Raw genomic sequence first — 21520 nt, 5'->3', positions numbered from 1 at the left:
ATTTTTTCAGAGTGGGCTGTAAACAACCAAATCTTGCATCTGACTTTTTTAACCAAGAATATTTCATGCCAGCCCCCTGCTAAAACGTCCAAGTGAAGTCGGTCAGCTGCAGTGAGTACGCAGCAGGAAATATTCAGGAAATTCAAGGGGAGCAAGCAGGAGAGGTGATGATGTTTTATTCTCACCCTAGACTGTATGTGTGAGATCTCTGGTCACGGAAAGAAACTCCTTCATTATAGCCGTTTTTATGCACTCCGAATAATATCTAGATAATTACAGAATGACCGCTCCGGAGATTCTCCCGACCTAGCCGTTCACATATGCTCCTCACAAGATCGAAGATCGTAGTGGTCGCTTGCAGACACTTTATGCACCGTGTGGCAGTCACTGTATATAAACGTCATTCTCTTTCTATTGGCTCGAGGTGAATTCTCCGGAGTATATGCTGCCGCGTTCTCACATCAGCTCACTCAGACTTTCTGCAGAAAAAATACTAAGTGTCTGGCAGGAGAAACTCCGGGTGAGGTCCCCGCGAAAAATTTGGCTGTTTGAGTTCACATATATCCTAAAGCCCCTCTGAGTTTTTCAGAAGATTTCCGTATGTGTGAAAAGGGTTTAAGTTTTCTGTCATAAACAATGAAAGTAAAGTTTTTCTAAAACATGGTTTCTGACATTAAAGGTAGGTCTTATAATGCTGATTTATTGAACTTTAACAAGTGTTGACTTTTCTGAGAAGTTTAGTTTTATTTATTTATTTGATACTATAAAAAAGGGGTATAACACCATGATTGACAGCTCTGTTGATAAATGTACCTCCAACAGCACTGTGTAGTGGGTTTGCAGGATAGAGGAGAAACAGTGAGAGGAAACATCACAATGACAGACACAACACAAGCTTCATTGAACTCTCCATAACTCTAAGTGTTCAAACTGTCTCAAGAATATGCTCTGCAGACCTTTGGGGATCATTGCTTAGTTAATTATGGTTATTGTCCAGGGTGGGATGCAGCACACTATCTCTCTACTATCTCATACTCTCACAGACTCTTATTCAAAATAACGCCCTCTGCACAAGATCTCAGCACTCATCTGGGAGTTGACTTCACTTTTGTACAACAGGAGGAGGTGGACTCTCTGTCCATCTTTATATAAAGGCAATGATTTCAACTTTAAAAAATCAACAAAGTCCTTATCTCTTAATGTAACAGCAGCAACTAACTTAAATTGAATCTAACCATGAAGGGAAATAGAGAACAAACCAAGAGTACATGCCTAGTCAACCACGACTTCTTACATATTCTTTTTTTACATGTCTTCTTCAAGTTTTCTTCAATCTAGCATCCATAAAAACAATTTATAAGTTCAACATTAAGAGGGTTGTTGCCACGGCAACTGTGACTTTCCTCCTCAGATCTCCTTAAACATCAAACTTACTTGTTTTATCTGCAAATTAAAATACAATTTTTACAGCATAGGGGAAGCAAATACAACACATTTTAGTATAGTTTACTACTAAGTAATAAGGTTTTATCTAGCAAGAATATTAGCAGACACAGCTTTACAGCAGGAAGAATTTCCATCCACATCATATATCAACATTAATGACGTCCTCCTTGTGAACAGCTTACGTAACAGCTCAAAGTCTCCCCTCCTTCCTTTGTAAATTCAGTCACGTCCAACTGGAGCTGCAGCCAAACTGAATAATACATCTTTACATCTCGAGCCAGACCGCCGCTAGTATTCCACATCTTTATCTCTCTCTCCCCCCCCCCACAAGAATAAGTGTGGCTACACAGACACCCTGCAACAGGTTAACTGATATCGAAGTGTTGAAACAAGAGACCAAATGTGGCTCTGTTTTAGATTCAACAGGAGACAAAGCAACACATTGCGGAAAACATGTCAATAGTGATATAATTCATATCTTACCTATCAGGAAGTCTGCAAAGAAGAGCAATGTCTACAATCTTATCACTCTATTGAGGGAGAGATGATAAATGGGGCTGTCAGAAAAGCCTGAGTGCAGGGTATGGTAGCATGCTTGAAGGGATTTTATTATTTCTCCTTTTTATTTTTACTTAACTGCATGTCCTGACTCTACAAAGGCTGATAACATGTACAGTACGCAGGCGTGCTGCAGCGAGCACTAAAGGAGGAAAAGGAAATAAAAGAAGGGAAAAGGATCAAACAAGGTTGCAGAGGAGGGGAAGTATTATGGCGGTGTGGAAGTAAGGAAGGAAGAAAGGGGGTAGGCTGCAGCCAGAGAGACCATGGAGCCACAGGCATCAGCAGTGGAAGCACAGGGAACAAGAAGGGGGAGGGGTTTGGGGAGGGAAGAGGGGGTTTGCTGACTTGCAGTCTGCAGCTGAGTAGATTGCTGTTTAGTCATACATTTGAAACACTCAATCTCACACAGGCTTGAGGACAGCAAAGATATAAGAGTTTCACTTCTTTTTTACTCTTCGAGGCCAATTGAGGTGGAAGCAAACACACTGAAAATGCAGAGTCACTGAACTTGTTAGGGCGGCAGCTGTCTCCATCTATAACCCCTTTTCTTTTTGCAGTTTGTTTTGGTCTGTGCGTGAGCCTCAGGGTGGCAATGACCGAGTTAATGGTTTGGTGAAGGGAGGGGGTGGGGTGGGCAGGAGCTACAGATGCTATGGTCCTCAGTCCAACATAGGGCGTTTGCAGACAGACACACGCTCGTCCAAACACACACACCACACCGGAGGGGAGCAGAGGGGTTCCAGGGAGAGATGCCCTCCTACGGGTTCTCTGCAAGCAAACATGCCCTGAGCATTCAGTCTTACACTGTGCTCAGACACGCACTCCAACTTGCACAAACACAAACACACACACACACACTTTCATGCACAAACACACCAGATGCTCTCTTAAAAAATGGGACAGGAATGAAAGAGAAGTTAGTTTGAAGGGGGCGGAGAACTATCAGTTCACACAGAATATGAGAGAGGGGGGGGGGGGGATCAAGAGAGGAGTGGGCAGAGAGGGAGGAATACGGAAGAGCATCAGCAAATTAAAAACATGGAGGGGGTGCGAAAACAAACCTTCGGGCTCTGTGCTCTCTTTGTGGACGGCTTGCTTCAGTGGGCAGCAGAAGATTTCGTGACACTTAGCACGAAAGGGGGACCCTTTACTCCTTATATCCGCAGAGTGGATGGAGTCCTGCCGTAACATAATGTACTCCTGGGTACCTGGGGCAGCGTCATCCTGGACTGCGGTGGTGCCATAACAGAATGAACTGGGGTTAGAAAACATCACCACACATGGAAATAAAAAAAAAGAAAACAACAACAGCAGCAAAATCACAAGGCAGAAACACAGGCAAATAAAAAATACATGACACATTAGCAACACCAATAGCTTTAAATAACTTTCACTTTAGCACAAAGTTTGAGAGAAAGAATGAGGAGAGAGGGACAGAGGAGGAGAGAAAGAGAGAGGCTTATATCAAGAACATCAAGTCCACAAAGGGACTCAAATTAAAGACATCCAAAAACAGTGGGGAAACAGTCAAATATGTACTTGGTCACTGAAAAGGAAAAAGGATAAATAACACAAAGAAAGGCAAACAGTTCAATGTTCATTATCAGTGTTATGGCAGGCTTTTCGCAGAGAGGAGTAAGAGGCTGCAAGGCAAGCATGCAGTCTGCTACCGTATGTTCCCAGTCAGCATCACTGAGACTGAGGTCACCTGGTGGGCGATAATGCCCCCCCGCCCCTGGATCACGGCATATCCTCCCCATTTACTTTATTTTAAAGCAAGCAGATGCAACGGCATGCACAGGCCTACACGTCACACTGGAGAATCCCAGTTTACTTTCATGCTTTACTGTAAGTGACATGAACCCTATAACATCATCTGCATATAGGAATTCTCTACTGGGATCCTGTGAAAAGCCCTGTGTTTCTATCTGTGTGTTTTGGCTCCAGTGCATCTGTCCTCTTCTGGGCACAGTCCCTGCTTGGCTTCGATCATTGACCTAATTTCTTTGTGTTGATGGATTAGCTACAAGCGAATCAGCCCCAAATAAATTGCATCTTTTTTGCCTAATGGATTTCACCACCATGCCTCTCTGTGACACATTTGCCACTTAATGAAAATGGCTTTAAAGAAAGCTATTGATAAGTATCCGATGTCGAGCCACCACGCTGCTTAATTTGCCCTTGTTTAATGACATGTGTGACAAACATAATTATTTTTAGTTTAACTCGACCCACAAGAGGAAATTGATAGTGTTGGAAATTCACAAATGTAACTAAATGTAACTGAATAATTTTCATGTAGAGATGGGCTTGATGGCCTGATATGGATTACTCTTGTTATGTCATAATACCAAATGTTTTTATTCAGAATGCTACGTGAATGGATTTCACTATCGACTTAGTTTTGACTCCCAGTAACCCTTAACTACAAAATACAGAACAAACACATTATGTAGACAGAGCGACTCCTACACACTGACTCCCATACTGAATGATCACACACAGTGCACAGAGTGAGTTCTTCAAAATCAAGACCCACACATTAACGTTTCTCTCCACTTGTGTCTCAAGCACAGGCAAAAATACACAGTAAATGAATATGGCTGCATGTATTAGAGTAATACCGGTCCATTAATATTGTTTACTTAGTTTGATAAAGAACAGAGGGACTCAAAAGATACTGAACACTGTGCACCAGGGAATTAAAGTGACTTTCTGCTTCATATTCATACACCCTAACAACTACTATTTGGAATCAAGAGCCACAACTATTTACTGCTAATAATTGTCTGTAGTTTACTTTCAATCTAAAAAAAAAAAACCTTTAACACATAAATAATTATTAACACATAATTTGTTTCAGTGAACCATTCTCTGGTTTAATAACCAGTTGTCAGATTGGTCTTAACACTGGCCTTTTTTCATAGTCCATTACAATTCCCTGTTATTTACTGATGGAGTGAAGGCAACTGGAGGAGAGTTGGCAGTGACCAACAACACAGCAGTGATGCCTATGTTTACAGCTTTTCCAACTGATAAACTTTATCATTGGCAGCAGGCCAGTTCTGCTAACATAAGCTTGTGCTGTTTCTCTGATAATGACGACTTCAGAGCCTTGTTTTTAAATGGGATTTTTTTTTTAAAATGACCAGGTTATTAATAAGATTAGTTAGAAAAGGGTCGCCTGGAAGGTTATGATTCACTGCAGTCCTGCTGACTGCTCTGTATCTGAGACCTGACTGAAGCGATTGGTGGCAGGAAAAGGGCAAAATTATGAGAAAAACAAGTGCCATCCAAACATCATATCAGAAAGACATTTGTCAAGGAGAGGGAATGGCCACAGAAATAAAAACTAGGGTGAAGAATTTTTTTCAAAGCACATTTTTACAAAAATGACTTTGAGTGACTTGCATTGAGATACAAATAAAGGTTTGGGGAGAAATCAGCTTTAAAGCCGCCCAAGAGCTCTTTCATTTTCTGTTTTGCAGAGCCGTGTATCAATCAAATGGAGAGAGGTGGTGATTGATGAAGATGTTGAGTAGGCCATACAAAAGATGATTGACAGTCATCTCCCACACAGAAGCAAAACAAACTCCCCACAACACAATGGACAAATTGGACTCCCCGAAACTGTTATCAGTGTCTGCATGTGATTTTAAAACTGAGATTGACTGGCACAAACAGGATGGCTATACAGTTGTAGAAAAGACATAAAGAAGACTTCCAGAAATGAACCGTCCACATTTTTAAATATGTTGTTTTCCTTTATAATTGTTAATATAGGAGTTTGGAGTTTAAAGAGCTGTTCACTCACTGTCATCAGCTACGTACGTTTTGAGCAAAGTAGTAAATGTATCCTGACTTATATCTTAATTTCACTATTAAGTACTACAGATGATGTAGATTGAAAGGACACCATATTCATGTCAAACTTTTCTTAAATAGGAGATGTAGCTGTCTTAGCTGTCTGTTAAAAAAAAAAAAAACAGCCTCTTTAGTAGGGCCTTCAAACTGGGCCACAAGTTCGGACAGATCCAAAATAAATTCTCACGTGCCAACAAGAGCAAGTAGACTATCCAGTAGGCCAGCCATTTACTGACACAAGCCTCCCATGTGTATTTACCCCATAAAACACACACACGGACACACTCACACTCACAGGCAGCAAATAATCAGAGCCCCACACTCAGTGCAATTAATCACCACATGCCGTTTCTCCTGCGGGACTTATCAGTATCTCTGTGCCTCCTTCTTGCTCCAGGATAACCTGTTACACTAACACCTCTGCTGCAGCAGAAGGTCCTGAGAAGCCCACAGACAGACAGTATCCATCTCAGGCCCGAGTCAAGCAAAACCACATCACTGCTGAATCTTTAATGCTCCTTTGGAATGACAGAGCAGAGGTCTAGGTTTCCTTCCAGGAATGTGATCCCGTTCTTTGCTCCTGAGGCGCAGAGAAGCTGCAACTGTAGTTGGTGCAGTAGAAATTGAGCTTTTTAACGCTTCTATAAGAAATATAAACTGCATATGGGGAACTAAAAGTAATTAAAACAGCCATCTGAAAGTAGTCCCTCCCTGATTTTTCCCAGTTGTTCAGTCAGTTTCATTTTCCTTAAAGAAACTTAATAATGACTGTTTTATCTGCACAAGGCAGTTTAGATACACTTCCACTGGTTCATTGGCAAACAGTCAAACTTCAAACTGCCTCCTGGCACAAACATTTAAACAGTTTTCTCTCCAGCATCCCCTATCCTGTCCTCATGTGTTTAAAATATATGTTACTTATCTCATAGTAGAGGTAGAGATTGTTCATGTGAAGGGCAGGGAGAGCAGACTCCTGAGAACTTCTGCAAACATCTAATTCCAGTCCACTGTATATTAACGAGCACGCTAACTGCCCGCTCATCCAAGGCAATAAAAATGAGCGACGACGGGGCTAAGAGGATGAACAGAGGAGGGGGTGGGCACCATCTTTTACAGCCTGTCTCCTCCATCCTTGCCCCAGGCTTGATGAAGAGCCCATATTGGGATTGAGAGGATGCGTGATGGATGACACAGCAGGGCCTGGGACCTCACTCTCTATCAGAGCAGCCACTTGGAGTGAGCTGTCACTCAGGTTCATGATAGTAGGTGACCTACAGACAGCAGAGTTGCCACACCGGACCTTCGGCAGGCTGCAATGGATGTCCTTGCTCCTCTGATGGGAATCAATCTCATAGTAAAGAGGACGGTTACAAATAGTAGGAGGAGGGGAGGGACATTTCTTGCTTCAGTTAGTTGCTCATCTATTTAAGGCCCGTTATGAATGACATGCTCAGTTTTTACAGCTACAGTATGGTGGGTGTGCAATCTGTGTGGGCAGTTTTTTTTTCACCAAATGTTCAAGTGTTGGACACATCTAAAGGTCTGAACTGCAATGCAGCAAAGGATCTTAAGTGACACCCTGGCTCACAAATGCCACCTGCCTTACGTTCAAATGGGGTTCAAGGTCGTGTGTAATCAGCCAGAGCACTGCCAGGTTCAGAGAAATGAACCATACTCCCCTATATGAGGTGCAATCTGCACAATCTACTCAAGTCATGGCTCGTATCCATCGGGGAAGGTGGAACACATTCATCATGACTTGACGAATAGCACACTCACCAAATTAGACTCAGAATTAAGCACAGAAACGGGTCTGAAGCCTGAGGTTTGCATTTCAAAAATAGCCGTGACCTCAATGTGGGTTTTACAAGGAGCAAGAATCTAGCACATTGTCTTCTGGGATGCCTGCCTTTGCTTTTGTGTGGCTCCATCTCAAGAAGGAACATTTTGCTTGTAAGTCACCTTGCAGGCAGCAGAGGAGAAAGTGAGTTGAGTTGAACTTGAGGTTCTTCTTTGAAACGGGAATGAGCTTGCATTTTTATGCATGTTCTTTCATCCCTCTGAACGTATTGTTTGTCCTTTCTCTCTCTTCCAAGTGTCTTTCTCCCTCTTGTCCTTTGTTCCTCTTCCCTTATGTTTATAAACTGAGGCTCTGTAAAGCCAAGTAAGTAAGAAATCAAGATATATTGACTGATACAAATCTGCAGTTTCAGAGTTTTGAACATGCTTTGTAACCTGTATCCTGTGTAATTTAAAATAACATCTCTGTTTTAAAATATATTTCGATGTAATTTGTAGGTTATTAATCTAAACTTTGCTCAGGCTCTAATTCCATTAGTAGAAAGACAGTATGATACATAACGGAGCATAGGGAACAATTTTCCACTAATGCCAGTAATTACTCACAGGACTACAACATGGTCACAGCTCGAGTCATGCCCTCTGTGCAAAAGATGTTAATTATGCCAGTAGCCAGTGTGTAAGGGCGCTATGAATCTTCCTCAGAGGATCTGCAGTCTCATTCTATTTATTCATCTACCTCTACCTCTCGTCTCCGACCCAGTGAGCATCACGACCCTGTAAACTAATCAGACAAAAGGGGCTGTCCACTTAAAAACAACAAAATAGGAAAGGCTTGTAACTAACTTAAACCAGGACTTAATGTTTTGTTTTTTGTGTAACCTGGAATATTGTGAGAGTTCTTGTAAACAGCCCAAAATGCAGAGTCAGGTAGAAGCTTGTACACCAAGCAATGCACTGAGCTCTGACATAAAAAAATGAACTAGGTTCACCTGCTTATCTTGGAATAAAAAGAAACAACACTGAAGTGCTGTTAGAGACTGTCAGCAGTCAGTGTTATTTCCCCATGTAATAAGATGTATTTTAAATGGTTTTAAAGGAATGTTTGCTTTATGCCAACACTGAAGTCTAGGTATTGATTATCTCTATTTACAGATTCTGTTGGAGCTGGATTTTGTATAAGAATAGTTCTGGGTTTGATTTGTAGTATTAGTATCCTCAAGCAGCATTTCAGTGCATTTTGGTAAACATTCTGTGTGGAGAGCAAAAGAGGCAGAAGGCAATCGGCCGCACAGAAACCCTGGAAACCTTTCACGATTATTTAACTTTTAATCAAACGCTAAAATGACAAACTTCTACATGTAAGTGCAAATAACAATCCACTTTTAATTCCAGGTGAATTCCCAAGTTTCTAGTCTGGCTGTGAAAAATGGCAGCTCACAGAAACTGAACTAGCTGCCAGCTACACCAGAAGGCTATAAACTCTTTAAAGATATCTGATGTGTTCTGAGACTGCGATATCAGAATCAATATCGGTTATTAAAAAATGGTGTAGAAACATGTATTGAGTTTGGAGCTGATCTCTGAAGCACCTGCTGGTTGTACTATAAGCAGGGAATTATGGGAAAGAAGCACAGTGCCATATTGAGTAGTCACCCGACTCTGACAGACTGACGCTTACAGTACAGTATGAGCCCTATCAGGAGATGTTTGGTAGCTCAGCGTGTCTGTGTGGCGTGTTGAAGAGGCTGATGAGCAGGTGGGGGAGGGGAAATGTAATCCAGTGTGTCTGCAGAGATGAACGTGATGAAACTGGCAGTGAAGGCTCCGAGACACACTTACAGCTCTCATATGAAAAAGTATTGATCCAGCATCAACAAGTGGCCTTGCAAAGAGCCCATTTCCCCTTATTATGACAGCTTCCATAGCCTCAGGGTTAGCAGTCCATGCACGCACTCCCACTTGATGAGTCGTGTCATCTGTTTATGAGCATGTTGTGTAGGGTTGTTCATGTGTTGTCTTTGCGGGGGTCAGGTAGAAATGTGGAATGTCATTCTGTTCCCAAAAAAGGTGCACATACAAAAAAACCTTTGAATCTGAAAGGAAATCTTCGCTTTTGAAAAATGTCAATATTTTTCAGAAAAAGTTCCCAAATTGGCTTCAGGTTTGATTTATGTTTTCAGAAAGACTAGAGGGCCACTCTGTTAGTGACAGGGGGTCAACAACTCTACAGGGGAACGCGTAGAGCTTAAATCATGGAAAGCGGTGCTATAATGTTTAGTACCATCTAAAAACAATGGTCAGTTAACATATTCAAAAGGATCTTTCCTCCCTCACTTTACAAGAACAGAACAAAGTGAAGTGATTTTAATGGTTTCTTTTAACGATTCAAGAAAGATCAGGAAATAAAACTAAATGTAAATTGTCCACCTCTTCATTGGTCTTTCATAAACATCAGAGAGCCGTATCAAAATCTGCCAGCTTCAGAAACTTTCATTTATATCAGTGTGACACAACGAGCAGGGATCAACAGAAGACACACTTTTAACTCTTTTAAAGAGTGGAGCCACTTCTCTTCGTGCACACTTTGAAGTATCATCTTTCACAAAGCTTACAAAAAGAAAATATGTTTTTTACACCAGCATTAGGTTTGAATACAAAAGATTGAATGGGCTAACTAGCATATTTTGCACACACAGTATTTAAGTTGTAATTAAGTAAACATTTATCTCAAATGACTGATCAGCTGATATTTGCATTTTGCCTTATTAGAGTCATTTCATTCACTTGCTTTAATCATAACATGGCAGACAAGAAGCTCAAGATTTGCTTAAAAAATTAATACTGACTAAAATGCTATCTTAAAAACTGTTGTTTAAAATCTATTTATAAGGAATTCATTTTTTGTCCAGCTCCATATGAAGAGATTTTGGATCTTATAGTTTTCCTACTTTGTTTTCTCAAAGATTCCGTTTTACTCATATGATACAAATAGCTACACTTGAAACTCCAGCCGCCCTTTTCTGTTGAAGTCAAATTCAGCATCCAACTCTGAACTAACACTTTTAAAAAGTATCCTTGTTTCACCTTTTTTTACCCTCTGAAGTGTTTTTCACACCTGATTGTATTTTCATGGAGGCTTGAGTTCCTGGAATGCATCAGTTGTCTTGAAAATATGCCAAGCAGAGAAAAATCAATAAGAGGAGACTATTTGGGTGCAGACAAGCTGACTCTCTCTGGCTCACACACACACACACACACACACACACACACACACACACACACACACACACATTTCCAGTGTCTCAAACTTTTTTAGTATCACTTCAATGTGGAATGGTTGAATGACAGTGGATAGAGAACAACAAACACAAATATGCAGACAATATGCAGAAAATCTTTAAAAAAAAAAAAAAAGAACAACTAGTTTCTGGCATATTATTGTGTCAAACTCAGAGTAGCTGCTTTCTTCACAAGTGTTTGTCCATTAAAAGCTTCTGTAGCTAAATGACATATTGTTTTGCTCTTTAAGTGTTTAGAAATTGTGTGAGAACATAAAATGTACTGCTTTTTCGACGCTTGCCAGAAAGCAAATGAGCACACACACTGAAAGACAAATCATTTGATAAAATACTCTCACACACACCCCCCTTCATCCCCGTCATAGATTCAAATGATTTGTGGATACCGTGTCAACAGACAGGGATCATGCACTCACTCCTGCTAAGGCGGATTAATGCTAAGGACCCCTTTCATGCCAATTAACAGCTGACAAGAGCAAATAGGATTGTAAAATATACACTCCTGACAGTTATCATTAGGCGTTTGAGATCTGTGAAGACTGAAGCATTGTGGGAGGAGGTTCAAGTGTAATAGGATCAACACAGCATGTGCAGTAAGTGACACCAAGTAGCTTATAGTATATCATGTGTCAAATCCTCCACTGTGACATATGTTTCATATGTGCTCTATTCATGCTAGATCTGTTCTCGCTGTCATACATACAGGGGGGCATGTCTCTGGTCTGCAGGCAGCTGACTGTGCGTTTTATGAGCTGCAGTTCATCTTGTGTGAAAGATTGTAATAGGAAACATCCGTCTTCTTTTATGTATAAGATGATTAACACAGTCTGCTACCTCCTCCACAAAATGATCATGAACTGGTGAACCAATCGCACCAAGTCACTAGTGTGTCTCTCAGTGTGTGTTCAGTTAACAGTGCAACCCTCCCACATGTGTGTTAACTCTACTCTGTGTACCAATACACAGTCAGCGGCGCAGTATGCCGACTCATAACCATTTAATGTAACAGTGTTACCCGCGGTAAGTAATATTTCACATTTGTTGAAATATTGATTATTTTTATTCTTTTTAACTGCAAATATAGCGTAGCTATATAGTTGCTAAAAGCCTACAAGGAAGCAAAATTGTCTTCTAAATTTCATGATTAATTTTAATTCAGGTTTAATAACAGTGGATAACAGATGTGTACTTTGCTTCATGCAGCACATTTGTTGCCTCGTACTGACTAAAAGACGTGTGGCATGTACACAGCTATATTGATGTTTAAGTCTCAGAGTCTGAGAGTCACTTTGACATACAGTATTAGACTTTAAAGATGTTGATCTATGTACTGAATCAAGCCAGCTCCAACCGTAATGTAAGCACACTTATATGCATAGAAATATGCTCACAGTATGTAACCTGACTCCACGAGGAGAGAGCGGACCAATTTACATATATAGCTCCATAAAAGCTGCACTCCAAGTTATGTACAAAAAAAACTTCTTCAAACAAGTCACAAATGTGTCCTTCATTGGACACGTGGTTCTATAAATGCAACCCCCCCCCCCTCTCCACAAAAAAAAAAGGAAAATAAAAGCCAACTGAATGCTGTCGTATTGGGTTGCATAAGAGGAGGCAATCTCAGTGTGAGCTCAGAGCGAGAGAGAGACGGGAAGTCCGAGCTGCTGGATCCTAAAGTTCATCATCACTGTCTGCAACACATCAGATATTCATCTTCAAACAAAACACGGAGATTCAATCAGAAACCAATCTGCTGATTTTTTACAAGCCATGAACTATATCAGAGTTTAACACTCAAATTAATTTTTAACATGGAAATGTTACGTTACATGTGTCCTTTTTCACACAATAATAAAAAGCATGATATAATTGAAATGTAACTTTTTACTGCTTGCTATTAAGCAGGGCAGCAATGACTGACCCGTCGTCAATGCTTAACAGCATCATAACTCTACCACACACTCAAAACTAAATTTATCTTTGTTTACTGTAAAATCGTTAACAGCATCACTCAACATCAGTTTTGTGCAGTTATGTAATGTTTGTGAGCATGGTATGATCTTATCACTGCTTAACTAAGCCTTCACAAGTTGTGAGAAGCCTCTTTATTAATTACTTTACTAAAAAAAAAAACTCCTGATCCAAGCCTTCCCACCAAGAACACAGTCCTTGGCAGAGCAGATATGAGGGCAGCTTCTTCCTCCTGCCCTCTGCCAACCAGATCAGATCCCAGATGGGCATACAAACCACACACACACGCGCGCACACACACACACACACACACACACACACACACACACTGAGTTGCAGTTTAGTCAATGCACATTTACAGTCTTTCCTGTTTGTCAGAGTTGGGTAGGTAGCAGCGGGAGAGGGGGAGGAGGCATGTGAACACTTGAGGTGGAGCGGGGAGAAGGAGGGTGACCTTAAAATGAAGTTAGAAAATTTACTGAAAGTTTGAAACCAACAGGAACGCAACTCATTCTTAAAATCAGTTTTTAATGATAGATCAGTGTTTTGGAGAGAAACAGCATGGAGGAGGGAAATGAGAGACAGTTTGATTGGAAGTCCAAGGCAATAAAAAGGGACGTGTTGCCACTTTTATCTAATTAGTTCTGTAACAGTTTTACACAGTTTAGATGAATTTCCATTAATTGACTGTTGGCAAGACTTTAAATTCAGTAATTCACTTGTATGGCATTTTATGATTATTTAACTGACATGTTTTACCGACAAATGAATGTATTTTGTTATTTTTTGCTACTGCATCAGAGCTCTGTGAAGTCCAAGACAAATTTCCCACTGGGACAATAAAGTTAATCTTAATCTTAATCTTAATCTTAAAATGAAGGATTTTTTAACATGTTAATTAGGTTAACACAGCGTGCATTATGTAAATGATTTACATTCATCATATTTTAATTCATATAAACAATGCTGTTTATTTTGTGCTTCCTTTTCTTTTTGAAATAGAAAATGTAGCTTTTAACACGCACAATTATTAATTTTTTTGTCTCCTCCAAGTTACATATTATACCTGTTAAAGCTTAAAACTTGCTTTGTGAGAAAGTCATTCTGTTTGTGTTTGTGAAAAAAACGTTCTCTGAAATTAATCATTTCATGGATTATTGACCGGAAAATTGCAACTCATCCTGAAGATACACATGAAGATATATGTTGATGAAGAATCAAACGCCTGATGAATCACAAATAACTGCAATAAACCTCTTGATAGACTTTATAGGGTTTAATAAATCCTGACTTTATGAAGCATGGAATGTGTTGGAACACAATGAACAAAAATAAGAATAAAATAATAGTGAACATGATTCTTTGTGTTCACCCAGCCCTTTAATATGAATATGGAGTTCAAAGGAAATGTTTGTTTTGATAGAAGTTCTTTCTCCTCATGTTTTGATTGATTCAAATGCAGATGTGAATGTGATTTATTGAGAGGAATGTATTCAGGGAGCATCTCACAGCAAACAGAGAGTACTAAAGGTTTTATATGTAGTGTAGAATAACATGCAGTCCCTGATTTAGATGTGTGGTTTACATTAAGCCTTGTGAGTGTTAAAACGTTTTTATCTTAATCACTTATAATTAAGAAGTATACATATATATATATATCTGTTGTATCACTTATAAAGATAAAAGAGCATTGGCAAATGTAAAAATGATGATAAGAGCAAAACAATCCAATAAGAGCGCCTTACAATACTATAAGAGTGGGAAAAAAGACCCCATGAAGAAAAGGATTATGTTGGTATTATAGCTAACCCTTCTGCTATATTAACAAGTGATGAACACAACATAGATTCCAATTGACCCAAGAGTCCCCACCAGCTTGGCCTTGATGTAGGATTACGTAAAGGATTCAAAGGCAGGCATTCAGATAGAGGAGATTTAGGAACAGCTAACACCGACGCTATCTGAATCATCAAAAATATGGGATTAGTGTTTGATGGCTCAGTTTCCTGATGATGCATTTTAAGAGGGACCAAATCCACACACACACATTTACAACACACACACATCCCTTAGTCGTTAAGCTTGTTTTCTTGTTGGGATAATATCCAGACATTTGTTCTGCTCTGTGAGGGAAGCCACAGGAAGAGGAGGAGGAGGTGGTGGTAAGAAGGGGAGGGCCAGGTTCTCCTTCCTGTCTCAGATTTTAAAGAGGTGAATTGAAATAGCCATATAAGGTTATGCCAGAACTAAAGTCATTATCCGAGACGATGTTTCAATCATTCTTGAGTGGCAGAAGAGCTAACCAATCAGACAAATAATATCTGTTGCCATCCGTATGTGTTCCTTGCATATGCAGATCCTTCGTCTTCTGAAGGTTTTTTTCACTAATTCTATTTACATTCCAGTATACACCATCCCAGTCTTTTACAAAACTCCTCCATGAGTGAATTTTCTAATCAAGTCAAGTCAAGTCAACTTTATTTATATAGCACATTTATAACAGCCGAGGTAGACCAAAGTGCTGTACAGTAAATCAGGCAAAATACATTACATCCAAAACATCATAAAGACACGTAAAAGCAAAAATTAAAAGTGAATTCAAAACACAAAACAATAGTAAAAGTTGTAATAGACACTGCTGCTGGGATAAAACACTCAACTAGAGGTAAAAGCCAAGGAAAAGAAATGGGTTTTTAAAAGTGACTTAAACTGCTCAGTTGTGGCAGCAGATCTTATTTTAAATGGTAATCTGTTCCAAAGTGTCGGAGCTGCAACAGAAAAGGCTCGATCGCCCCTAGTTTTGAGCCTTGTTTTGGGCACGTCCAGGAGCAGCTGGTTGGAGGACCTTAGTGCTCTGGATGGAGCATGAACATGTAGTAGTTCACTTAGGTAGTGAGGTGTTGAGCCATTTAATGATTTAAAAGCCAGAAGTAACATTTTAAAATCAATCCAGTAGCGAACAGGAAGCCAGTGGAGCAAACGGAGCACAGGGGTTATGTGGTCCCTCTTTTTTGTGCCCGTTAGGAGGCGAGCAGCCGCATTTTGGACAAGCTGCTAATAACTTTGATATTCTAAAAGACCGGGTTTACTGTAACACCGGAAATTGGCAGATTTCATTCAGAGACCGGAAAAACAACCAGGACAAGCTGTTAATCTCCTCCAGAAAGCTGTGTTAGCGGAAACATGTTGTACTTAGGGAAGTCTGGCTAAACAAAAAATACAGATTATGTCATGATTTTATGTTTTTTTTTGCAGATTTACAGTGTGTCCCTTTCTGCAGCAGCTGCCAAGTTCGACAAGTATCCTGGTACAATGTTATTCAGAATTGAAATGCCTCAGAGCTATGCACAGCTGACCAGAATACAGTTGGTGCACTATTGTCATTATCTGCCAATGTTTGGAATATGAAATGAAAAACATTTTCCATGTCTTGTGGTTGGACACCAAGCAGTTCCTGTTCACTCGCAGCTGTTCTCCCAGCCTGAACATTTTCTACTACATCAGCCAAGTCATTCCAGCTATTACCTATCATGTGCCTATGACAACACACACACACACACACACACACACACACACACACACTCATACTCGAATGGAGAGGTAAGCCAAATCCACAGGGACAAAGAAGATTGGTGCTTGTGGTCAGCAGTGGGAGTAATGCTACAGTCTCAGTTTCTCTTACTGTACAGTAACACCGGATCTCAATGGGATTTTTCTTCCCTCAGCAACATCCTTTGTGAGGATGCATTAAGAAACAACCACACACTGGGTGCAGGTCATGTGACGTGTTCAAGTTGATCTGCTACACTATATTCTATAATGATTTCCATAGAAGTCCTTTTGTGGTTATTTTTTTCAGTTTTCATCTCAGAGGAGGTTATTGTTGTTTTTATTTGGTATGAATGAATGATTGAGTGTTCAAAAGAAGATATCCATGGAAGTGTGAGTGTCTAATTGTGTCATCCTGTCCAAATACTACACAACCTCTGAAGTTGTGTGAAAATCACCAAGTTTCCCATCATCTGCCACTATGAAGAAATCAAACTGATGTGACTCCCACGTCACAGCAGGACAACAATGACCACAATGTCCTCCCCGCTGTTTATGGTGAGGTCATGGACTCTTGTCATCTTGCTTCTTCATGGTTCTCAGAACAGACTTTCACAAATGTGTGCGGGTGTGTGCACGCAGTGTGTCAAGCTAATATCACTGTGCACACTGCAATGTGTGTAGGCGGGCTTGTCAAGGGAGTCCATCTGCCCGAGCGGCCTCAGGACATCAGGAGAATGTGCATGCACGTGAGTGTATGTGTGAATGTAAATTGGCATAGACAGTTTGTACAAAGCCATTGTCCAGGATTTACAATGACCTGTACTTTGACTTTGCAACAACTTAACTGTGACATTTTAATGAATTACAGGAATTGGAAATGTACTTTGTGATGTGCCAGTAAGACGATTCACTAAAGACTTGAATGTCACAATAACCCCCTAATGGACTGCTGTTTGACATTTCTCTATTGCAGACAATAACCATGCAGGGCTACAGTCTTTCATTATTGGTTTTTTCTATCTAAATACTTTTTGTTGATTTTTAACCTGTTCTTTGTTTTAAGCTGTTTCTTAGTGGTATGTTATCTTACTTCTACCACTGAGAGAAAAAAATAAATGTAGTTTTGTGCAATGACAATCAAGTATTCTGTATTCTATTAGGTCCACTGAACTTGGCATGTCACTCACCAACACAAAAGATGTGCATACTTTCATTCTCCGATTTAGCCTGAGCGCATCTGGTTACAAACAAGTTTGAGTTGTCTTATCACTCATCAAAACACTCAAGTGTTCTGTTAGCATCATGGTTGAGTTACAAGTCATCAGAAAAAAGCGAACACTAAATTCAATTCAAAATATAATCTAATTTAATCGAGCACTTCATGTCAAAAGACTATGTTTCTTGTGGGGTTATTGAATTATTTTGGTGCCTAATTTTTGTGGAGTAGGTTTACATGGAGTTTGACTATCAGTGGGTGTGTCTCTTTGCCTTTTTAACCTGCAATTCCCATCAGCTCCCAATGAGACATGTTGTCAGAACTGGCCTCATCTCAAGTGGCATTGTCCCTGACTAAACACTGATTCACTTCAGCAGACCCTGTCCAAACACACAGACGCTAACCTAAACACCTGCAACTGCAGGGCATATATCTAGATCCTTTTTTTTCCCTTTAGATTTGATTTATTTGGGGGCATTTTGCCTTTATTGGATTGGACAGTGGATAGAGTAGAAAACCAGAAAGGGGAATAGCATGTGGCAAAGGAGGCACAGGCTAGGCTCAAACCCAGGCTGCCCGCTTGGATGACTATAGCCTCCTTACATGAGGCCAGACCTAACTGGCCGTCTGCACCCCATCGATAAAGATTCTGTAATTGTTTGTGGCTCCTGTTAATAGCTCTTAATGTAAATTGATTACATGTCCCAGTAGAATTAACGAAGAAGGACCCTCCTTAAGACATAAAATAGTTGTCTTGTTTCACAGATAAGATAACACACCAGCTGATTCCACACAGACAGATATACAGTAGTGTGTTACAACAAGAATATTTCACTTCAAATGTTAAAATCTAACATATGTTTGTACTGAAGGACAGTGTGATAAATACAATGGCTTCAAAGAACTACAATTCTCTGTGGCTCTGTACCAGGTTGCTTGTTGTGTGTGTGTGTGTGTGTGTGAGTGTGTGTGTGTGTGTGTGTGTGTGTGTGTGTGTGTGTGTGTGTGTGTGTGTGTGTGTGTGTGTGTGTGTGTGTGTGTGTGTGTGTGTGTGTGTGTGTGTGGGCATTAGCTGATGTACCAGCATTTTATGACTACACAGAACCCATTACACAGTTGAGTACAGCAGAGAGGATGGAGGGGGGTGAGAGAGGAGGGGAATGAAGGATTTAGTTCTACACCAAAACATGAATAATGCAGCCGGGGCCATCCAGAAATGTAGCTGTGTATCTTTTATAAATGCCTTACACAGTCAAAGCAAGTTTAGCCAATATTTCCACACGCCACTCGCTGGTGCACATGGAGAGCAAGCGAATGAGCGAGGGAGAGAAGAAGAAACGGGGAGGGGGGAGTATCTCAGCAGAAGTTTCTGGAACCACAGGTGATACAGAGCTGACATCTGAGAGCGATGCAACAGAAAGAGTTCACTTCATTCATCTTACTCGAGCACTTCACTTGAAGGATTTAAAATGATACATGGAGTAGAGTTGGCCCTTAGCGAGAGGTTTTTACAAGGCTCGTACTCCGTCATAAGCATCAATATGGCAAGGGGCACCATCTGTGCAGATTTGGGATGGCTGAGAGGGTCATCATGTTAAGCCCTGCAGATGGTAACCAATCAAAAACAAGTGCTGTAAGTGGCCTCTCATTTTTTCACAAGTTCTCGTGAAAGAGCTCCACAAAAGCCTAGGATGCTTCTGTGTGAGTGTGAACAGATTTATTACTCCAGGTTTCTTTGTACTGGCATGCAAGTGAGTGTATGTGAGATACAGAGGAATAGAGGACAAAAAAAAGAAAAGAAACAACGCGCATGTGTGTGCGTCCAACACTGAGTCAAGCTCCAGGCTAGGTTTACTATCTGGTGTTTACAGAGAGTCTGATCAGAGGGATTACAATTACACAGGAACTGCTTAAGACAGCTGCTTTACTCAGCGATATCAAACCACCCACGCTCGCCATACGCTGACACCCGACAGCACACACAGCAGCAGTAAAGGGGAATCTGCACCCTTCCTGGTATTTACAAGCACTTGCACAGGCAACAGTTGACTATGCAGGGAGCTGGTGACGGTATTTTTCCAGGAATTACCGGCATCCAGACATTTCTTACATCAGACAAGTCACCAGTGTCTAAAAGTAGCTGTATTTTTCAGTCTGGATGATGTAAATGAACAGTTCAGATAGTGACATATTTCACTTAACAATAACATTTCACACTAATCAAGGTCCATTTGGTAAAACCCATCTATAAGAAATATAAAGCTTGATTTATAATGGCACTTCCACCGCCACTGGTTCCTATAGAAGTTCTGAAATACATCAGCATCTTATTTCCTCCAGTGATGCACCAACTGCAACACTAGACATATGTAGCGTACATAATCAGGCAGTGTTTACATTCCTTTGGTTTACTCTAGGGTATAAAGCTACAGTGGTCGACCCAGATAATCGTAGAACCTGAGCTACATCCAGGTAACTCTGTCACTTCCTATATTTATTGTGCAATCATTGTGTGTTCAACATTGAACTCAATGTGATAGGGGCTATGATTAGACGAGCAGACGTTTTTTTTTAGGGGTTTGTTCCTGACAAGCTCCAGAACTAGCGTAATAGTGGCCTCACTTCCATGATATAGCATTAGTAAGGAGGGCAAAAAAAATCATACCCATGTTACAGTTTCTATAGTCTCGAGAAAGAATGGCTGCAAATGCTGTAGCCCCAAAGTGTACTAAGGTTTTTGAGACTTCGGGCTGATTAAAATTCTGCAATAGAATCCTAGTCCAGCCCCCCTGTGCTGTGATTGGCCTGGAAAGCCTGTAAGTCAAATATTGGATATTCACCCATTAGATTTCTGTCAATCTCTAATGCTAAACCAAATGACTACATGACTTAATATGTCAAGCCAAACCTGAATGTGTCTTAACCTAACCAAGCTGTGTTTGTGCAAAAACCTAACTATGTGGTAAGTTGAGAAACAGTTGAAGTTTTGGTTAGCTTTAGGCAGTAATCATGGTTTGGGCTACAAGTTATGCACTTACATAAAGGGTCACACATAGCAGACTCCAACCCACTCCCTCCTTGTTTAGAGCCAACCCAGAGGGACAACAGTTCAGAGAATAGCAGTACTACATGGTGTGAAAGGTACTACTTCCTGGTAAAGAGTCCAGAAGGCAAACTTGAGAAAAGTGTAGCCAAACAAATCACAGGAGTGCAGGATTATGATAAGCTATATTGGGAAAAATAAATATAACTTCAGTCAGGACCAGCTGCTACTTAACCCCTTGACTAAAATCTGTAACACCAGCAGGCCTAAAGGAACCATGACAAAATACATTTCAAGGAAACAGTTATCGGCACTTAGCTATCCAGTAAATGTGTAGTCATTTTTTGGCAGCTCTGTCTTGACTCTCTGCCTCATTTATTGGCTGAAGTCTAGGTACTTAAAGAACCCTATCCCAAAATTGAGTTACCCTTATTGCCAAAATACAGCTATTCAGACTCAAAAAACAGAGGAGCATGTATTTGCTCTATGTAGAATAAATCAATTTCCAATTTCAACAGGCTTGGCCACAACCATAAATTAAATCTTGACACTTTTAGTACCAACTGGGGAAAAAAACAAAGAAGAAAACTACATTATTGAGGCTGGTACCTTTAACACAATCACAATTCATCGTTAATACCATGATGAGCTGCCAAAATATCTCTTGATGTCACATGAGAATGAATGACAGCCTCAGAGAGGGACACAGCAAGGTGTAGGAAAGGGCCAGTTGTTGATGATCTCCGTGTGAAAATGTTTCTG

The 21520-nt window shown here is 40.4% G+C and overlaps 2 protein-coding genes across 4 annotated transcripts in view; one reads left to right on the top strand and one right to left on the bottom strand.

Moving 5' to 3' along the window:
- adgrg4a (adhesion G protein-coupled receptor G4a) overlaps positions 1-21520 on the top strand; it is a 382000-nt gene that overhangs the window by 326059 nt on the left and 34421 nt on the right. The window lies entirely within an intron of this gene.
- fgf13a (fibroblast growth factor 13a) overlaps positions 1-21520 on the bottom strand; it is a 98539-nt gene that overhangs the window by 44712 nt on the left and 32307 nt on the right. For 2 of the 3 annotated variants that reach the window (XM_061048402.1, XM_061048401.1), the window contains exon 3: positions 3069-3236. The exons of the other annotated variant lie outside the window; for it this stretch is intronic. In XM_061048402.1, coding sequence (XP_060904385.1) covers positions 3069-3236 — 168 coding nt within the window. The remainder of the gene's footprint in view (positions 1-3068; positions 3237-21520) is intronic. 3 annotated transcript variants of the gene reach the window in all.

Source organism: Labrus mixtus, chromosome 10 (assembly GCF_963584025.1).
Source record: "Labrus mixtus chromosome 10, fLabMix1.1, whole genome shotgun sequence".
Classification (NCBI taxonomy): Eukaryota; Metazoa; Chordata; class Actinopteri; order Labriformes; family Labridae; genus Labrus; species Labrus mixtus.
The sequence above is the reverse complement of the archived record's forward strand: the minus strand, read 5'-3'. Positions and strand labels throughout refer to the sequence as shown.